Source organism: Parasteatoda tepidariorum, chromosome X2, assembly GCF_043381705.1.
Source record: "Parasteatoda tepidariorum isolate YZ-2023 chromosome X2, CAS_Ptep_4.0, whole genome shotgun sequence".
Lineage (NCBI taxonomy): Eukaryota > Metazoa > Arthropoda > Arachnida > Araneae > Theridiidae > Parasteatoda > Parasteatoda tepidariorum.
In genome coordinates this window covers 43,372,661-43,388,238 of record NC_092215.1, presented here as the reverse complement: position 1 = coordinate 43,388,238, position 15,578 = coordinate 43,372,661, and the positions used below count along the sequence as shown (strand labels likewise).

The following is a 15,578-nucleotide window of genomic DNA, read 5'->3' as shown; positions in this document are numbered from 1 at the left end:
TTTAAACAATAACCACTCAATCAATTAATGCTAAGCATGTAAAAATAATTTTCTAGTAGAGTGGAGTTATAAATGCATTATAAAATTCATTCTCAGTGGAAAATAACACGAGAATGATGTTTACTCTTTATAGAAAGTAATATATAAACATTTATGCAATGTTTTCACATTAAATTAGTTAAAAATAAATAAAATGAATACAGAAAATTAATATATTAATCATTTTTACTAACCACAACAGATTAGATATCTATCCCATGCAGTAAAATTTCAACACATGAAATTAACAAGCCATCACAACAAATATGCACACGAACACTGGCGATGTGGCGATTTAACAGATAGGAAAAGTCGCCACGATGATTGAAAAAAGTAACCCAGTTTTCGTTGCCACCGGAAAAATAGAATCTTCACTTCCTCTTATGGGTTCCTTATATCCAGGAAACTCGTGATTTCATTCGTATTGATATTTAAAAGAAAAAAATATTGTTTATGACCTATCCAGCGGTGACAACTGCGTATATCTCTGTTTTGCTAGATTTCTAAAAACAAAGTTATTCTTTAGTTAAATATTGTCAAAATGGAGTATGATATGAATGTCAGTCGAATGACTCTGCAGAATTATTTGCAAGAATGCAGAGACATATCAAACCCACTGCAAGGTACGATACTTATTTACTTAGCATTTAAATACGAGCATGTATTTGATGTAGTGATCGAAGTAAAATCTTACGAGATAAAATATCATTTTAAACAAAAATCCATCAGTTATCCGCGAAGTTTTTATTTCATGTATGACAATGATTTCATGCTTGTCATGACATTATAGTTCATGTTTGAATTTATAGCTATCGTTGTTTGTTTGTTGATATCGAACTCCAATAAAGATACCTAATGTTAATCTACAGAATCTAATATGCTTAGTTTGATATTTCCGTATCGTGATCTGTTGCTCCAACTACAATCGCCGAGGTGACAAATATAATTTAAACTTGAAATTTTTAAAAAAAGAAACATGTAGAGGTTTGCCCGGGGGTGGCTATTAGGAGGAGATATCCGTATCGTGATCTGTAGCAGAATAATCGCCAAGTCTTGGAAACTTCCGGGCCGGCCCGCGAGAAACTTAAAAAAACATCGTAGAAAGGGACCAACTCGAAAGGTATAACTCATAGCCACCCCCGGGTAAACATCTACATGTTTTTTTAAAAAAATAAAATTCGCAAGTTTAAAATCTATTTGGCACCTTGGTGATTGTAGTTTGTGCGACAGAGTACGATCCAAAAATATCCCCGCTGTCAGTTATACTTTTCGAGTTAGTCCCTTTATGTATTTTTTAAAGTTTCTCATGGGCTGCTGCCTGGAAGTTGCCAAGACTTGACGATTATTCAGCTACAGTGCAGAAACTAAAGAAACATTGCAGAAAGGGACTAACTCAAAAAGGGTATACCTTGTAGCCACCCATGGGCAAACATTGACATGTTTATTTTTAAAAAAAAAAAATTCCATTTAAAATCAATTTAATGCCATAACGAATGTAATGGCAGATCATGATACAGAAATATCCCATGAATTATACCTATGATGTAGTAATATTTTAGAGAGGCAATCAGATTCCTGTAGAAAAAGTTGCTGTTGTGATTTCTAAGATGAAAGTTTTGAACCACGGGAATTCGGGGTTCAGTTTTAACATGTAATGTCTATGGCTAGTTTGTTATATTTTAGGAAATGGGTTTTTTTAAATATAAGAATCGTAACTATCATTCCAAAAAAAAAAAGGGAAATATTATTCATTTTTCAATCTTTTCAGACTATGAAAATGTTGGTCAAAACTTTTTATCATTATTACTATTTACAATATTACTTTCGAAACAAAGGTAACTTTCTACCTTCGAGTAGGGGAGGAAAACAACTTTTTTCATCCTTTACAAGGAGGGTCAGATAACTGTGGCTAATTTTTAATCGCTCGGCTTGCTGAATGGGATTTTTTCCTCTAACATTCTTGTGTCGATTTTCACCTCTTTTTGGAAGTAGAAATCCTATATTTCTCCGATTGTCTAATTGTATAACTGAAGTGATAATTTTAAACTGATTGTTTATTTTTATTTATAAGTTTTTAATTTATTATGAAAGACATATTTGTTGTTACTTCATTCCTACTATTAAAATTTTAATTATTTAACAGCTTTTTTTCTCTTGTATTTTAAAAGATATTTTAGAGATGAAAATTTTAGATTCTGAATCGAGTGAGTTACATTTTTAATATGTTGTGTGCGGCCAGTTCCTGATTTATCTTAATGGGTTAACATCTACCAGATGTACACATAGCAGGTCCATACAAAAAGAAAACAAATAACAAATGTTCACAAACATATTTAATAAGGAAGACACAGATACAAAGATACATGGACAATCAAAATAACAGACAAAACTCCGAGAGCTCTTCACTCTCTAAAATCATAAAGCTATCTGCCCATTCAAGATTCTCTAAAATTACCAATTTTACTTGACTTTGTCGTGGGGAATGTCTGAAGCTTAAAATCTGCTGTATAATATCTGAATAAATATCTGAAAGGCCAAAGCACATTATTCCCCTCACCCTTAAATTTCAGAAGAATACAAAGTTTTCTATTAAAAACAAAAGCTTTAAAATTGAAAAAAAAAATTTTTTTTTCTCTCTCCAAAATATCCAATTTTACTTGATTATTCATTATCTGCTCCGTCACTTTAATTTGAGAGGTGACGACTGCCCCTAAGTTTGACCTTTCTCAGACTAGTTGATGCAATCAAATTTTGACAAAAGCTTTGTGCTAGATGACATATGTTTCAATTGTTTTCTGATGGTTACAAGAAAAATTTGTCCTCTTAGGAAAATTAATATCAATCAAAATTCCAACCACTTTTCTATTAGCTGAATTTCTAAAATCTCAATTTGTGCCTGTTTTAAATACAAGCGTCAATCTTCATCTGACCACTAAATGATTTATCTCAAGAAATAATTTTTCACCAGTAAATCAGCAATTTTCAGACTGGATAGAATGCCGAAATATCCGCTGGAATTCTATGCCTGAAGTTACAATCATAATTTCATTCATTTTCCATATAAACAAACTACTAGACAACTAAAAAGGAAAGTAATTGACTGATTTTTTTTTAAAACCATGTTTTACAACACTGCTTGTGTTACCCTTATGTATGCCACTGATACTAATCCAGTTCACTACCTCATCCAAGAAACAATTTATGACAGTGTTTTCACTACAGTGCGAGAATCTCACATATTTTTTTCTTTTCTCGCAATAAAAAATCATTAATGTGAGAAGTTCGTGCACTCTATTAATCAATTTCAAAATTAGAGAATTTTGAAAAAAAATTTCGTCTTTTGCCATTTTGAATAAACTCTGTTTCACTTTTCTTCCTTGATTTTTCATTATTTTGAACATCGGCTCTTGTTATCTAGTTTCCCTATTTACCAGTATTGTTCAGAACCGGTGCAAACAGCAGAACACCCCCCCCCAGAACCACGGAACCCCTTTCAGAACACATTTCTCTACAACCATGTGCTCACAGTAGGTGAGGTTTATTCATGTAAGACGTTTATATTCTTTGTGCATCAATGTAAGATGGACAAATACCTTGTTGAGGCGACATCATCTACTTCGTAAGACAAATGAAACAAATGTTGGTAGAAACGGTCAAAACGAAACCAATACGGATATTTTTCAGCCAAATAAATATAATAGTGGATGAAAAAGTGAAAAACATTTTCCATATGATGATACAGCAAAAATATTCAATTAGAAGATGTTAAAAATGTATTATAATTAAAGAAAATTTTTTTTCCAAGTCTATTCTTGTTTTTTTAATTTTTAGAAATCTCACTCAACTTTTTGAAATCTCACCCTGTTTTTGAGAAAGGGTGAGAAATTCTCTCTCATTTTTTTTTCTGTAATGAAGGCACTGAACGATTTAATTTATTCAACTTCAGATGCAGATTCTGACTTCCTATATTGTTGCTAAAATGACCCTAATATACCCTGATTCAGTGGTTGACAGTAGGCTGTAGTGTTTGGAAACAGAAACACAATTTTCACATTACTGAACATTTTATCTGTTTGATAGCATTATTCTTAAAAAGAAATTATTTTTTTAAAATTTTCGTAGTTACAAAAGCCGCTCTCATAATCGACTGTGTCATCCAAGATTTGCGATTTGCCCTCGTATTTCCGTTATTCATTTACTTAAGTTCTTACTCAGATTCTCACTCTTCTAGTGTGTAGAAAAAATGGAATTGTTCAACAATATTACTCAACATGTGCTGGAAATTTCTATGAACTGTATAAATTGAGAGCTGACCGATGACGAATCAAGAATTACCACTCGTGTGTGTTTGAACAAGATTCCTGTGATTCTTGGTGACCATCCTTGAATGATGCAATATGTCAGCAGTATACCCAATTAAATTGTCAAATCTATGATTGACTATTTTATAAATGCTTAAAAACTATTAATGGCTTGAATGCAGAGCCGGATTATACCTTTCGTAGGCCCTAGGCGCAGCCGTTTTTGGGCCCTCCCCTCCTTCTCCCACTCCTCCCCTCTTTTCAAAATATATGCTAAAATTTTCTTACATATTTTTTTTGCATTTTTATTAATATGGATTTTAATTTACAAATTTGTTTATTGAACTTTCTGCAATACCGACATACTGCCGATATTGCAGTTGATATCGATAATACCATTATGATTAGTTCGATCGATAACTATGTAAACACTTCAGATCAACAATACAACAACAAACCAGCAAAGAAAACAGTGAAATTGATAGTGACATTACTTACAAGAAATATTTATACTACAAATAGCTTCATAGTTTTCAGGATACTACTATGATAACTAATCTTTTCCTAACCTTCACATTGCATTAAGAATATATTTGTCGATTCTTGGTTCAAATGCAGAAGGAGAAAGATCTTTCTCCAGATTAAAATTGATAAAAAATTATTTGCCTTCAACAATGAATCAAGATCGTTTGGCATTGCTCGCACTTATATCTATTGAATACGACATTTTGCATAGTTTGGAATTCGACAGCATAATACAAGATTTCGTTGAATCCAAAAATCGCACAAAAGTAACATTTTAGATCATAAGATTCTGCGAAAAATATACCGAAAAATATTACCTTTTTTAGATAGTCAGTTAAGGAATTAAAATTTTTTTACCAATTTTATTTAATTAGAACAGAAATTTTTTTCAAGATTGTCTTGATTTTCTCTGAACCTCCTTCGACCCATCATGCGCATTCTGCACCCCTGTTCTGCATATGCTTTTGGATTGCTATTAGAAACTGAAATTATCAATTAGTAAATGGTCCCAATTCCAATGTCTGTAATGAAAATATGCATGTTGCTGGACACATCCATTTACCATTGGTTATTATTTCATAGTAGTCTCATTCAGACTTTTAAAGTTCTTAAACCACCAATTGTTATTCACATTCGAAAACATAGCAGTTAATGTTCAGGAAAAATATCTATTATACATTTTTTCTCTTTCCTGGTTAATTTTCTATTTCACAAAACTAATTGTTAGTTGATATTTACATTGTGCACCTTTTTGTTTCAAGCTATTTGTATTTGTTTGCTCCGTAACTTTTTCTCAGGAAAAAGCTAATTATTTTTAAGTGATGAATATTTATTTATATGGTTTGTATACTGATAAATTTTTTTATATCTCAAGTCATGAATTTTTTCTAATATTGTAAGTTTTATATTTATTTTAGTGGTTCAGCTTGGAAAAGATGATAAAGATTGCTTGGATATTATACCTGATGCATCTGCTGCTTTTCTTGGTCCTAACTTATGGGATGAATCTAAGGTAGATTACATTGATCTTGATTCATTTTTAGAGCCATGTTCAGATGATAGACCAATATATCAGAACAACTTGCAACAAAATTTGAAAGATCACATGACACCAAACATGACCTTGCCTAGTAAGTTTGGTATTTATTCTATTTAAATGTTTATTTAAGAAATGTGTGTGTAGATTGATGTTGCTTATTAAGATCTAATTTTAGAACAAGACATAGCAATTTAACTAGCTACTATTTGTAAAACTTCATACTATAAGTTTATGAAATTCTCCAAAAATTGAAGTTTCAAATTAGACAATTAGAAATACTCACTGACTATGCATGCACATTAGAGATGGGATCTGATGTTTTGTACTAAGCGTGTGATGCTTAAGTATGCTTAAAACCTCAATATAGGCGTAAAGCCTTAAAAGAAGCAATAGAAATTTTACTTAATACTTCTTCACTCTTACATTTATATTAAATTTAAATAAAGATTAATATGTACCTGATAATTTAATTGTAGGTATTAAAAAAAAGTGGTACTCACTCATCTCCAATTCATATGTTTTGTAATGCTTTGGTGCTATTGAAGTAGACATGTTTCATGTTATACATGAAAAATATGTTATTTGTTTATCTATTATTTATTAATTAGGATTCAAGCTACATTTATTATTAATTCTGCATTTTTTCCTATGTTTTGTAATTTTCATATTTGGGTAGTAGTGTCAAAATATTGCAAGTGGGCATTTTTTGTGGAGTTTACTCATAAAGAGGAATGGATAATAAATGTAACTGTATCAATTATTATTAATTTTAAGAGAGTTATTAATTCTTTTATTATTAATTATATTGCTATTATTTATAATTAAACCTAAAAACCAGCATTGAACAAATTATTATAAATCTAATGTTTTTAAGAAATGAGATCGTTTCTTTTTACTTGATTTTTCTTGTACTAATCAAAATCAGATGATTCAACAATGCTCATATCATGCTTTTTTTTAAAAAACAAAAACTGGTGTGAGGATCCTCGTACAGCACAGTTCGTTGAAATACTGAACAGCACTATTGTACAACATTATTAGCTCTTGATTTTTCATCATAAGCTCAATCTATTTTATTTATTTTAAACTCTAAGACGTATTGGATTGTTCAGAAAGTAATTTGGTTTTTTCCCAACAGAGAACTTAAGGTATATTTTTTCACAGCCAACTTTACACTTAAGCCACATAATCATTATATATTTTGACAGCTGATAAAGCAAGGCTTACTTGTGAAAAATTCTATAAATTCTATGCAGTAGTATTTTGTTGATACTTTTTCAAAAATGGAAAGTTAAAAGTAGGAATTTCAGCATATTTTACTTTTTCATCATCAGAAAGGTAAAAATGGCTGAAAAAAATCTGTTATGTAGCAACATTTTTAAAAAAAATCATTAATAAATATTTTTTATGAATAAATGATTATAGTCATTACTGAAAATCAATCAAAGTTTGGTTACATTGTTGGTATCAGTAAAGGATGAAAAAAACATAATAGTTATCCATTCGAAACATTTAAGATAAATAAAAATCTGACAAACAGCTGTATAAAAAAAGAAGAAAAACTAAAGTTGAAAAAGAGAAAGAGATAAATAAATCCTTTTAATATTCTTGAAACAACACTTTAATGCTAAAAATGTTTTCCAGAAAAAGTATCCATAAAAATAATAATAATTGCAGTCTATTTAAAATCATTAATAAATATTTTTTATGAATAAATGATTATAGTCATTACTGAAAATCAATCAAAGTTTGGTTACATTGAAGTACATATCAGTAAAGGATGAAAAAATCATAATAGTTATCCATTCAAAACATTTAAGATAAATAAAAATCTGACAAACAGCTGTATAAAAAAAGCAGAAAAACTAAAGTTGAAAAAGAGAAAGAGAAATAAATCCTTTTAATATTCTTGAAACAACACTTTAATGCTAAAAATGTTTTCCAGAAAAAGTATCCATAAAAATAATAATAATTGCAGTCTATTTAAATGCTTTTAAAAATGCAGCACTAATGTAAAAACGCCTATAAAAACAAAATATATGCTAAAGTGAAAAAGAAAAAATTTAAGAAAATCTTTATTCTCAGAAGAAAATTTTAAAGCTGAACATCTCAGTTTTCCAATTACTGTATTTTCCTGAAAATGTGAAGAAAAAATAATAATGTTTACTAGGAACTGAACCATTTTAATTGCCTGTCATTATAAAATCATGGATAAAAGCAAAAGTTAAAAAAGAAAAGGTAAAAAAATAATAATAATAATAATTCTCAGTTCTTTAAGTGTAACTTTAATGTTGAAAATCACAGTTTTCTATATTACCGGTTATCTGTCTTACCATTTGTTATCCGGAACATAAATTTGTAAGCTGTGTACAAATTTTTAAACTTAGCAAGTATGTGTAAAAACTATTTCTAATTATGTAATGTATAGTAGAAAATTAAATATGATTTTTGATTATTCTTCATTAAGTCTGTTCAAATTTAAAAAAAAATACTTTGTTGAAAAATGGTTTTCTAAGAAAATACTTTGCCAAATATTTGATCGAACATTTGGCGAACCAAATATTCAGCAAAATGGCCGAATAGTAGCTGAACACTCGTTACGTCCCCAATTGGCAGTACGCCAGTGAGAAAACTGGTTTGCAAAATTTCGATTAAGATGCACAAAGATGCCCCATACCAATTTAAGCTGCTATAGATACAATAAAGGCATTAATTAATGAAAACTAACAAATAACAACTCATGAGATAGTTGAGAATAAATTTATTAAATTTTACGGTTCATGACAATTTGAAAAGCCTAAGGGATAATCTCAAAGGTTGAAACATGTGTTTCTAAAATTATCCATTTTTGAAGCACATCATCACTGGGAACAGAAAATGAATTGTCTGCAACAAGGCTTCAGTCTCTATAGAAATTTTTAGACTATAAAACTTGCAGGGTGGCCACCCACCTGGAAAACCTGAAATTATCAAGGAATTTTTTCTCTGGGTTAGCAAAGCTGGTAAGAAAGTCTTCTTTTTTTTCGAGGTAAGAAAAGCTGGACTTTTTTATTTTATTTTTCTTAATTTTACTAATTTGAATTATTTACTAATTTTCAGGGATGAAAGTTTTCCGTATTTTGACGGATTTCCGTCTTTTTATAAAAAAATATCACAAGACGGAGCGAAACGGAATATTACTATAAGTAAATTCTAAGTTCGTTTTTTTTTTTATGCGGTAGACGGATTCAGTGGGAAAAGTCCCAAACGACCGATTCATTCTTTCTTTCTTTTCCCCGGTTCCATATGTAGGTTAACGTCAGAGAAGAGAACCGGTTTTCTCTAATGCATGTGTAGGGGAAAACGGCACTGCAACATGTGACTTCACCTTCCTGTTTAAGGTCTATTTTTGCTTAAAATAACTAATTACTTTGCATTTTTTGTTTATACTCCTGAACAATAGTAGGTTTGCTAAAATAAATGTGGAATTTTTATAAGCCTTGTTTCCATTTTGTGTATTTCAATTTTTATTGAAAAGTTTGTTCACAATTTTTATGAAAAGAATTCATATATAATTTTTTATTCACTTAAAATTATTGGACAGGACACGCCCACTTTTAATTTTGAAATTTTCAGTCTTGACAATTTTTTAAACTTTCACCCCTGCTAATTTTCTTAATTAAAATTATTTTACCTTCTGTTATACCCACTTTTAGACAAAAATTTATTGCCAAACAGTTGAAATACCATCAATTTAGCAATACTTTGCTTGCATCAAAATTTGGTCTATTATAACCCTGTTAAACTAAAATGCCTCATGAAACTCCAATGGTTTCTTAAAGAATAGAAAACCTTTCCAGGTGACCTCATGGGAATGAAGTGACCTGGCTAGCATTCTGTCCCCTGAGTCAGAGATGATAAGATAACATTAATGAAATATTTTAAATAAAATATTATATAATATTGATACTTTTCTTGTACCCATCCTACACTTCATGAGGGGAGAAAAAAGCATATTGACCTGGAAATTTTAGGATTTTTTCCTGGAAAAATCAGAGAAATTTGAAACCTGATTTGAGTGGCCACCCACTTCAACAAGGAACAAAAGATTTATGTGTATGTTATCATGCTACTGCTAGGAAGGTGGCAAAAAATATTGGTCCTAAATAGACAATATATGATTCAATAATAATTATTGCTTATAGGAAAATCCTTCATTTTTATTAACGAAAAAAGAATAATAATAAATAAATAAAATAAAATACTTTTGGAACAACCTAATAGATATTTTGAATTGTAAATAAATTATATTCCTTATAATATTGACTCAGCGTATTAATATTACTGTAAATCAGAAATGTGCAACCATATTTTGTTAGCAGGCCACAGAAATTAGGAAGTTTTATGTTGAGATCTAGCAATAACATCTTAAAAGTTCAGGATGTATTTATATTCTAGTTAAATTGCTAATATAAATTACATATTCATAACTAAATTTTCCTCATAGTAAAGATAATATAAATTAAATAAATATATTTAGTCTGAAATACTTATTTCATAGTTAACTTTTACTATTATTTAATTAGAAAACAAAATTTTTTTACTGTTTCTGATGAGTTATCAGATTAACAGAATTAAAATTTTATGCTTTAATATTTACTTTTCGAATAACTCTTGTAAAAATTCTTAAGAAATTGCTGATGACAATGAGCCATTGCCATAAACAGAACTTGCTAAATTAAGGTTACTATCTGGTACTCTGAGAAGGACAAAAATAAGTCAGTAACTTACTGAACAAGGCCCAATAACTGGCAAAAGATTTTTCTTTTACTTTTTTTCATATTTTTTACAGTTTCTTTCGGTATTTTTATTAATATTTTAGAGAGTACAGGAGTTACTTTTAGCCTGCAGGCAGGCCATAGCTCGTGCATTCCTGTTTATCACAGGCAGCAAAAGGAACACAACCAAATGACAATTTTTGTAAATCTATATAGTTACCCCATTTTATGATATATCTTTTTTGATTAACGATCCTACTTTATGAAATATAATTGAAACAATTCATGCTGATTAACATCATGACACTGTTACTATTTTAAAACTCATTTTAGATAATGTATGATGTAGGATGATAAATTTCTCTTAAGTTTTTCTAAACTTAAATTTTTATTTCTTCTTCAGCTCCTGACTCATCTCATCAAGGATCTACTACTAGTGCAACCATGAAAACTTCATCCCTGCAATCCATGCAAGATTTTTCGGATGAAGAAGCTAGTAGCTCTGTTGAAGTTAAGTTTTCACCTTCTGATTTGGCCTTAGCTACACCCCCTGGCCACAAGCACTACGATCCAACTTCTGCTGTATTTCCTGAAGACGATTTGAAACCACAGCCTATTGTTAAAAAGTCCCGAAAGAATTTTGTTCCAGATAATTTGAAAGATGAGAAGTATTGGGCTCGGAGACATAAGAACAATATTGCTGCAAAACGTTCACGTGAAGCACGACGTGTCAAGGAAAATCAGATTGTTCTGAGGGCTTCTTATTTGGAGAAAGAAAATACCTCATTAAAAGAAGATGTTATGCGTCTTAAGGCTGAAAATGATATGTTAAAAAACAAATTGAAGAAGTTTCAGTCATGAAGATGACAATTACCATTGCATGCCATACATAAGAGCATTTTTTGTTTAAATTCTGTTTCTATAAAAGTGTTTACTGAAAAGCATATTATTTATGCTTTTCAATTACTTTCATTATTTTAGAAATGTATAAAGTGCTAGATAAAGCTGTTATTTTTAACGCATAGTTTTATTATTGATTAATTGTCAAATTTTGTTATACATCTAAGTAGTTTAATTAAATTGTTTTGTTTGTTCATTTTTCGATAGTGAGTAAATGTTATCTTTTTGGTTTGTTAGCTTGCTGATTAGTGCAATTTTGGTTTAACATCAGCATTTAAAATATTGTTTCATGTAGATATTTTTACATTTTATTTCACTGTTTTATCTCATTACATATTTTTATTTTGGAATCTTTTTCACCGTGAATTATGTTATGTTTAAGTTTATGTTACAATTTGAACAATTTAATGTGAAGTAGCTAGTACCAAGGTGTGATTTTTATAAGAAGAGAAGAGTTGAGTGATGTAGTTGATATCATGATTGGCACAGTAGGCCTATGGTCTGTAGTGCCACTGAGTTAAGTTTAGTTGATATCATAACTTGTCTTTCTCTTTTATGGTGAGATATTTTTTAAAACATTTATACAGGTATAAACTAAAAGATAAATCTGTTATTGTTGTAAATTTTGGCCATTTTTTGAGAAGAAGAGTTAGTTTGAAAAATATGTAGCTTTCTTAGAAGTTTTATGTTTAAATATTGATTTATTTTTTTATGATTACTATGTATTATCCTCTTTTTACAGTGTGCAGTGGTGCTATTATTCTGACATTATACAAGAGATCTATTATTTTAAATATTGAATTTGTCACAAAAAATATGTGATTTAGTTTTTTAAAGAGTTTTATTAACAATTGCTGTATTGAATATAGTAACAATGACATATCAATAACTTGAAATATGTATTTGTATATATATTTGAAGATATGTCAAAGTAGGTTTTGTATATAGCAGTAAATGCAGTTAACTTTTGCCTTCTCCTTTCTTTATCTCTTTGGTGCATTGTCCTCTTCACTACTGGAAGAGGATTATAGTAAACAAATATTTTACAGTTTCAAATTTTTATTTTACTGTCATAAGATAAACAAAATATGAATTGTACTGCCAGGGGCTACTAATTTTAGTAACACATACGTTGACCTCAGGTTTTAACTTTAAGTAAAAGAATATAAATATTTCAAATGTTAAATTGCACCTCTATTGTAGGAACAGACATGCATATTGTTATATTATGGTATGTTATATACAATACAATTCATTTAAATACAAGGAATAAATTTAATGATTATTTAGAAAAATAAATGCATTTTAAAAAATACAAAGTTTTATCTGAATACTATCTAATACTACATTAATTCTCAGTATCAAAACTATTTTAATTATGCAAACCATGCAAAATAAATTATTGAAAAGAATCTTAACATTAATTATAAAATAAATATTTTATAATCCTAATCCTAAAAAAAATTTTATCGCCAAGAAAAAAAAGTTGAAATTTTTGCATGTTCCAATATAAAACTAATAATTAAAATACATATAAAAGCATTACTAAATAGACATAAAATTGAATACTCATAATACTGTGAGATTTCATTTGACTGCTATGCTGTCATTATTTTCGCTATACACATATGTGGACCTGCATGTTCTTGACGGCATTATTTTTAAATATTAAGTAAATTAAAATTTTCAAGTTTCATGCTGATCACACATTTACCAAGTTAAAAAAAAAAAAATTTAGAATAACTAAATTATACAATATTTAAAATTAAGTTTTTGGGCTCATTAGTGTAAGTGTCATTTTTCGAATATCACTTCTGTTTATGTTAAATTCTATCTAAATGACTTGTATGTTCTGCATCTATTAGAAACCCTTGAACGCTAAATGTCCAAAAATGTTTTAAGTGAGAGTAAACCAATAAATTTTTCTTTTGCCATGTTTTTAGAAGCTAAGAAGTGAAAGTCCATATATGTGGACTGAAGTAATGAAGAGGCTTTTGATTTTCTGTTACTTTCATCTTAAACATAGTAAGTGAAAAGTGAAAAAATTTTCTGGAGGCAATATGCGTGTTCTGTTAAGTAATGAGGTTGGTTAAGTTTAAATTTTATACCTTGAAAATTTTTAGCCAGCGTTAATTTTATAATATTTTATTAAGTTTTAAACCTGAATTTGATAGTGCTCTTAAATCTGTGAATATTTTATTTGGTTTTTTGTTGTAAATAAGCTTAACATATACAATCAATGTGTTTAAATTCAAATTAATAAGATTTATTTCAATTGCATGTTTTTTCATGATTTGAGGTAAAGATAAATTTAAAGTTATGAAATTTTTTAAATATGTTATTGATTTATTACTCAAAATTTATATTTTTTATTAGAGTTATTTTTTATTTTAAAAAAAGATTAAAGATGAAATATTTTTAAGTTCAAAATTAACCTAAAAAGGAATGCATGCATAGTAATTTTTGTTTTAACATGTTGACAGTTTTACTTAAAATTGCTAGTGTTACATTTGAAGGCTTTTTACTTGGGCATATTGGTCTCAATGATCTGTTAAGAAAGTATAGCAGTTGTCTGCTTTTTGATATTTAAGATGATAAATCTTTTTTGTTACTATTCTAAATAAATAAGTTTGTTTATTGGAAGTTCGTGTTAGTATATTCGAAAAGTTTCATTGTTTCTTAGGGTTAGCTTTTTNTTTTTTTTTTTTTTGATTACTGTTATGGTATGTTGATTTTCTTATTTTAGTTTGACAAAAGAATTTTTTTAGTGCATTATGTTTTCAAATGTTAGAATTGCGTGCTAGGTTTTAAAACCTAGAGTTTAATTGTATTAACTTTGCTTAATTATAGCATTTGTTTTACTGACTAAATATTTTAAAAGCAGATTTTAATCTTTAAAATCATCTAATTCTCCTTATAAATATTTTGTATGAAACAAGTTAGAGTTTTAACTATGTTGAAAAGTATTTTAAAGGTGTTGTACTCTAATCTGTTGTACTATTTGTTGTGTACTTTAAATTTTAATGTCGATTTTGATATTTAGATGAAATGTTAGTCACCTATTATCGAACATGTAGATGATAAATCTTTTTTGTTATTACTCTAAATAAGTTTATTACATGTTCATGTTAGTATATTCGAAAAGTTTCAATGTTTCTTAGGGTTACCTTTTTTTTTTTAAACTACTGTTATGGTATGTTGATTTTCATATTTTAGTTTGACAATAGAATTTTTGTAGTGCATAATGTTTTCAAATGTTAGAATTGCATGCTAGTTTTTAAAACCTAGATTTTAATTGTATAAACTTTGCTTAATTATAGCATTTGTTTTACTGACTAAATATATTTTAAAAGCAGATTTTAAGCTTTAAAATCATCTAAGTCTCCTTATAAATATTTTGTATGATACAAGTTAGAGTTTTAACTATATTGAAAAGTATTTTAAAGGTGTTGTACTTTAAACTGTTGTCTCTGTTGTACTATTTGTTGTGTACTCTAAATTTTAATGTTGATTTTGATATTTGGATGAAATGTTTGTCACCTATTATCAAACGTGTTAATTGTGGTAAATTTCATAAATTTTGTGATGTGTTAAAGAGTACAAAACATCTGTTTTCTACTATGCAATTAAAATTTTAAAAGTTTAGGATGATGTCTTGTTTAAATATAGTTTTTCTAAATTTTGTATTACATAAGTCATGTTCTTGGGAATTACATCACTATACAGGTTTTTAGATTTAAAGTTCGTATTAAACCTAGAAAATCTTTAGGAGTTTTCATTATTTCTTTGGAATTTTTATACAATTTAGATTTGAAGTTCTTGTCACTCTCAGAGATTATTTTGATTTGCTCAGTATAAACAAGTAAAATATATTCTCACAAGAAGCAGCTGGTGCCTTTTTAATTAAAGAGTTCCAAAAATCAGTTTTTATTTTTTAAGTATTGATTAAAGAAACCCTCATATAACAAATCTATGTATTGTTTATTATGATCAAATATTGAAACTTAGATATTTATC

The 15,578-nt window shown here is 28.5% G+C and overlaps 1 protein-coding gene across 1 annotated transcript; it reads left to right on the top strand.

The window, feature by feature from the left end:
• Positions 1–440: 440 nt before the first annotated feature.
• LOC107446031 (thyrotroph embryonic factor) lies at positions 441–15,206 on the top strand. Its single transcript, XM_016060565.3, has 3 exons — positions 441–662; positions 5,783–5,995; positions 11,065–15,206. The coding sequence occupies exons 1-3, from the start codon at positions 581–583 to the stop codon at positions 11,520–11,522; spliced, it is 753 nt and encodes a 250-aa protein (XP_015916051.1). The 5' UTR covers positions 441–580; the 3' UTR covers positions 11,523–15,206.
• The last annotated feature ends 372 nt before the right edge of the window (positions 15,207–15,578 follow it).

What these genes read in the sequence shown, in the direction of transcription:
- LOC107446031 (XM_016060565.3), top strand. Translation starts at nt 581, where the DNA reads ATGGAGTATGATATGAATGTCAGTCGAATGACTCTGCAGAATTATTTG. An exon ending in CATATCAAACCCACTGCAAG is followed by an intron (nt 663 to 5,782) that starts GTACGATACTTA and finishes TATTTATTTTAG; the next exon opens with TGGTTCAGCTTGGAAAAGAT. An exon ending in ACCAAACATGACCTTGCCTA is followed by an intron (nt 5,996 to 11,064) that starts GTAAGTTTGGTA and finishes TTTCTTCTTCAG; the next exon opens with CTCCTGACTCATCTCATCAA.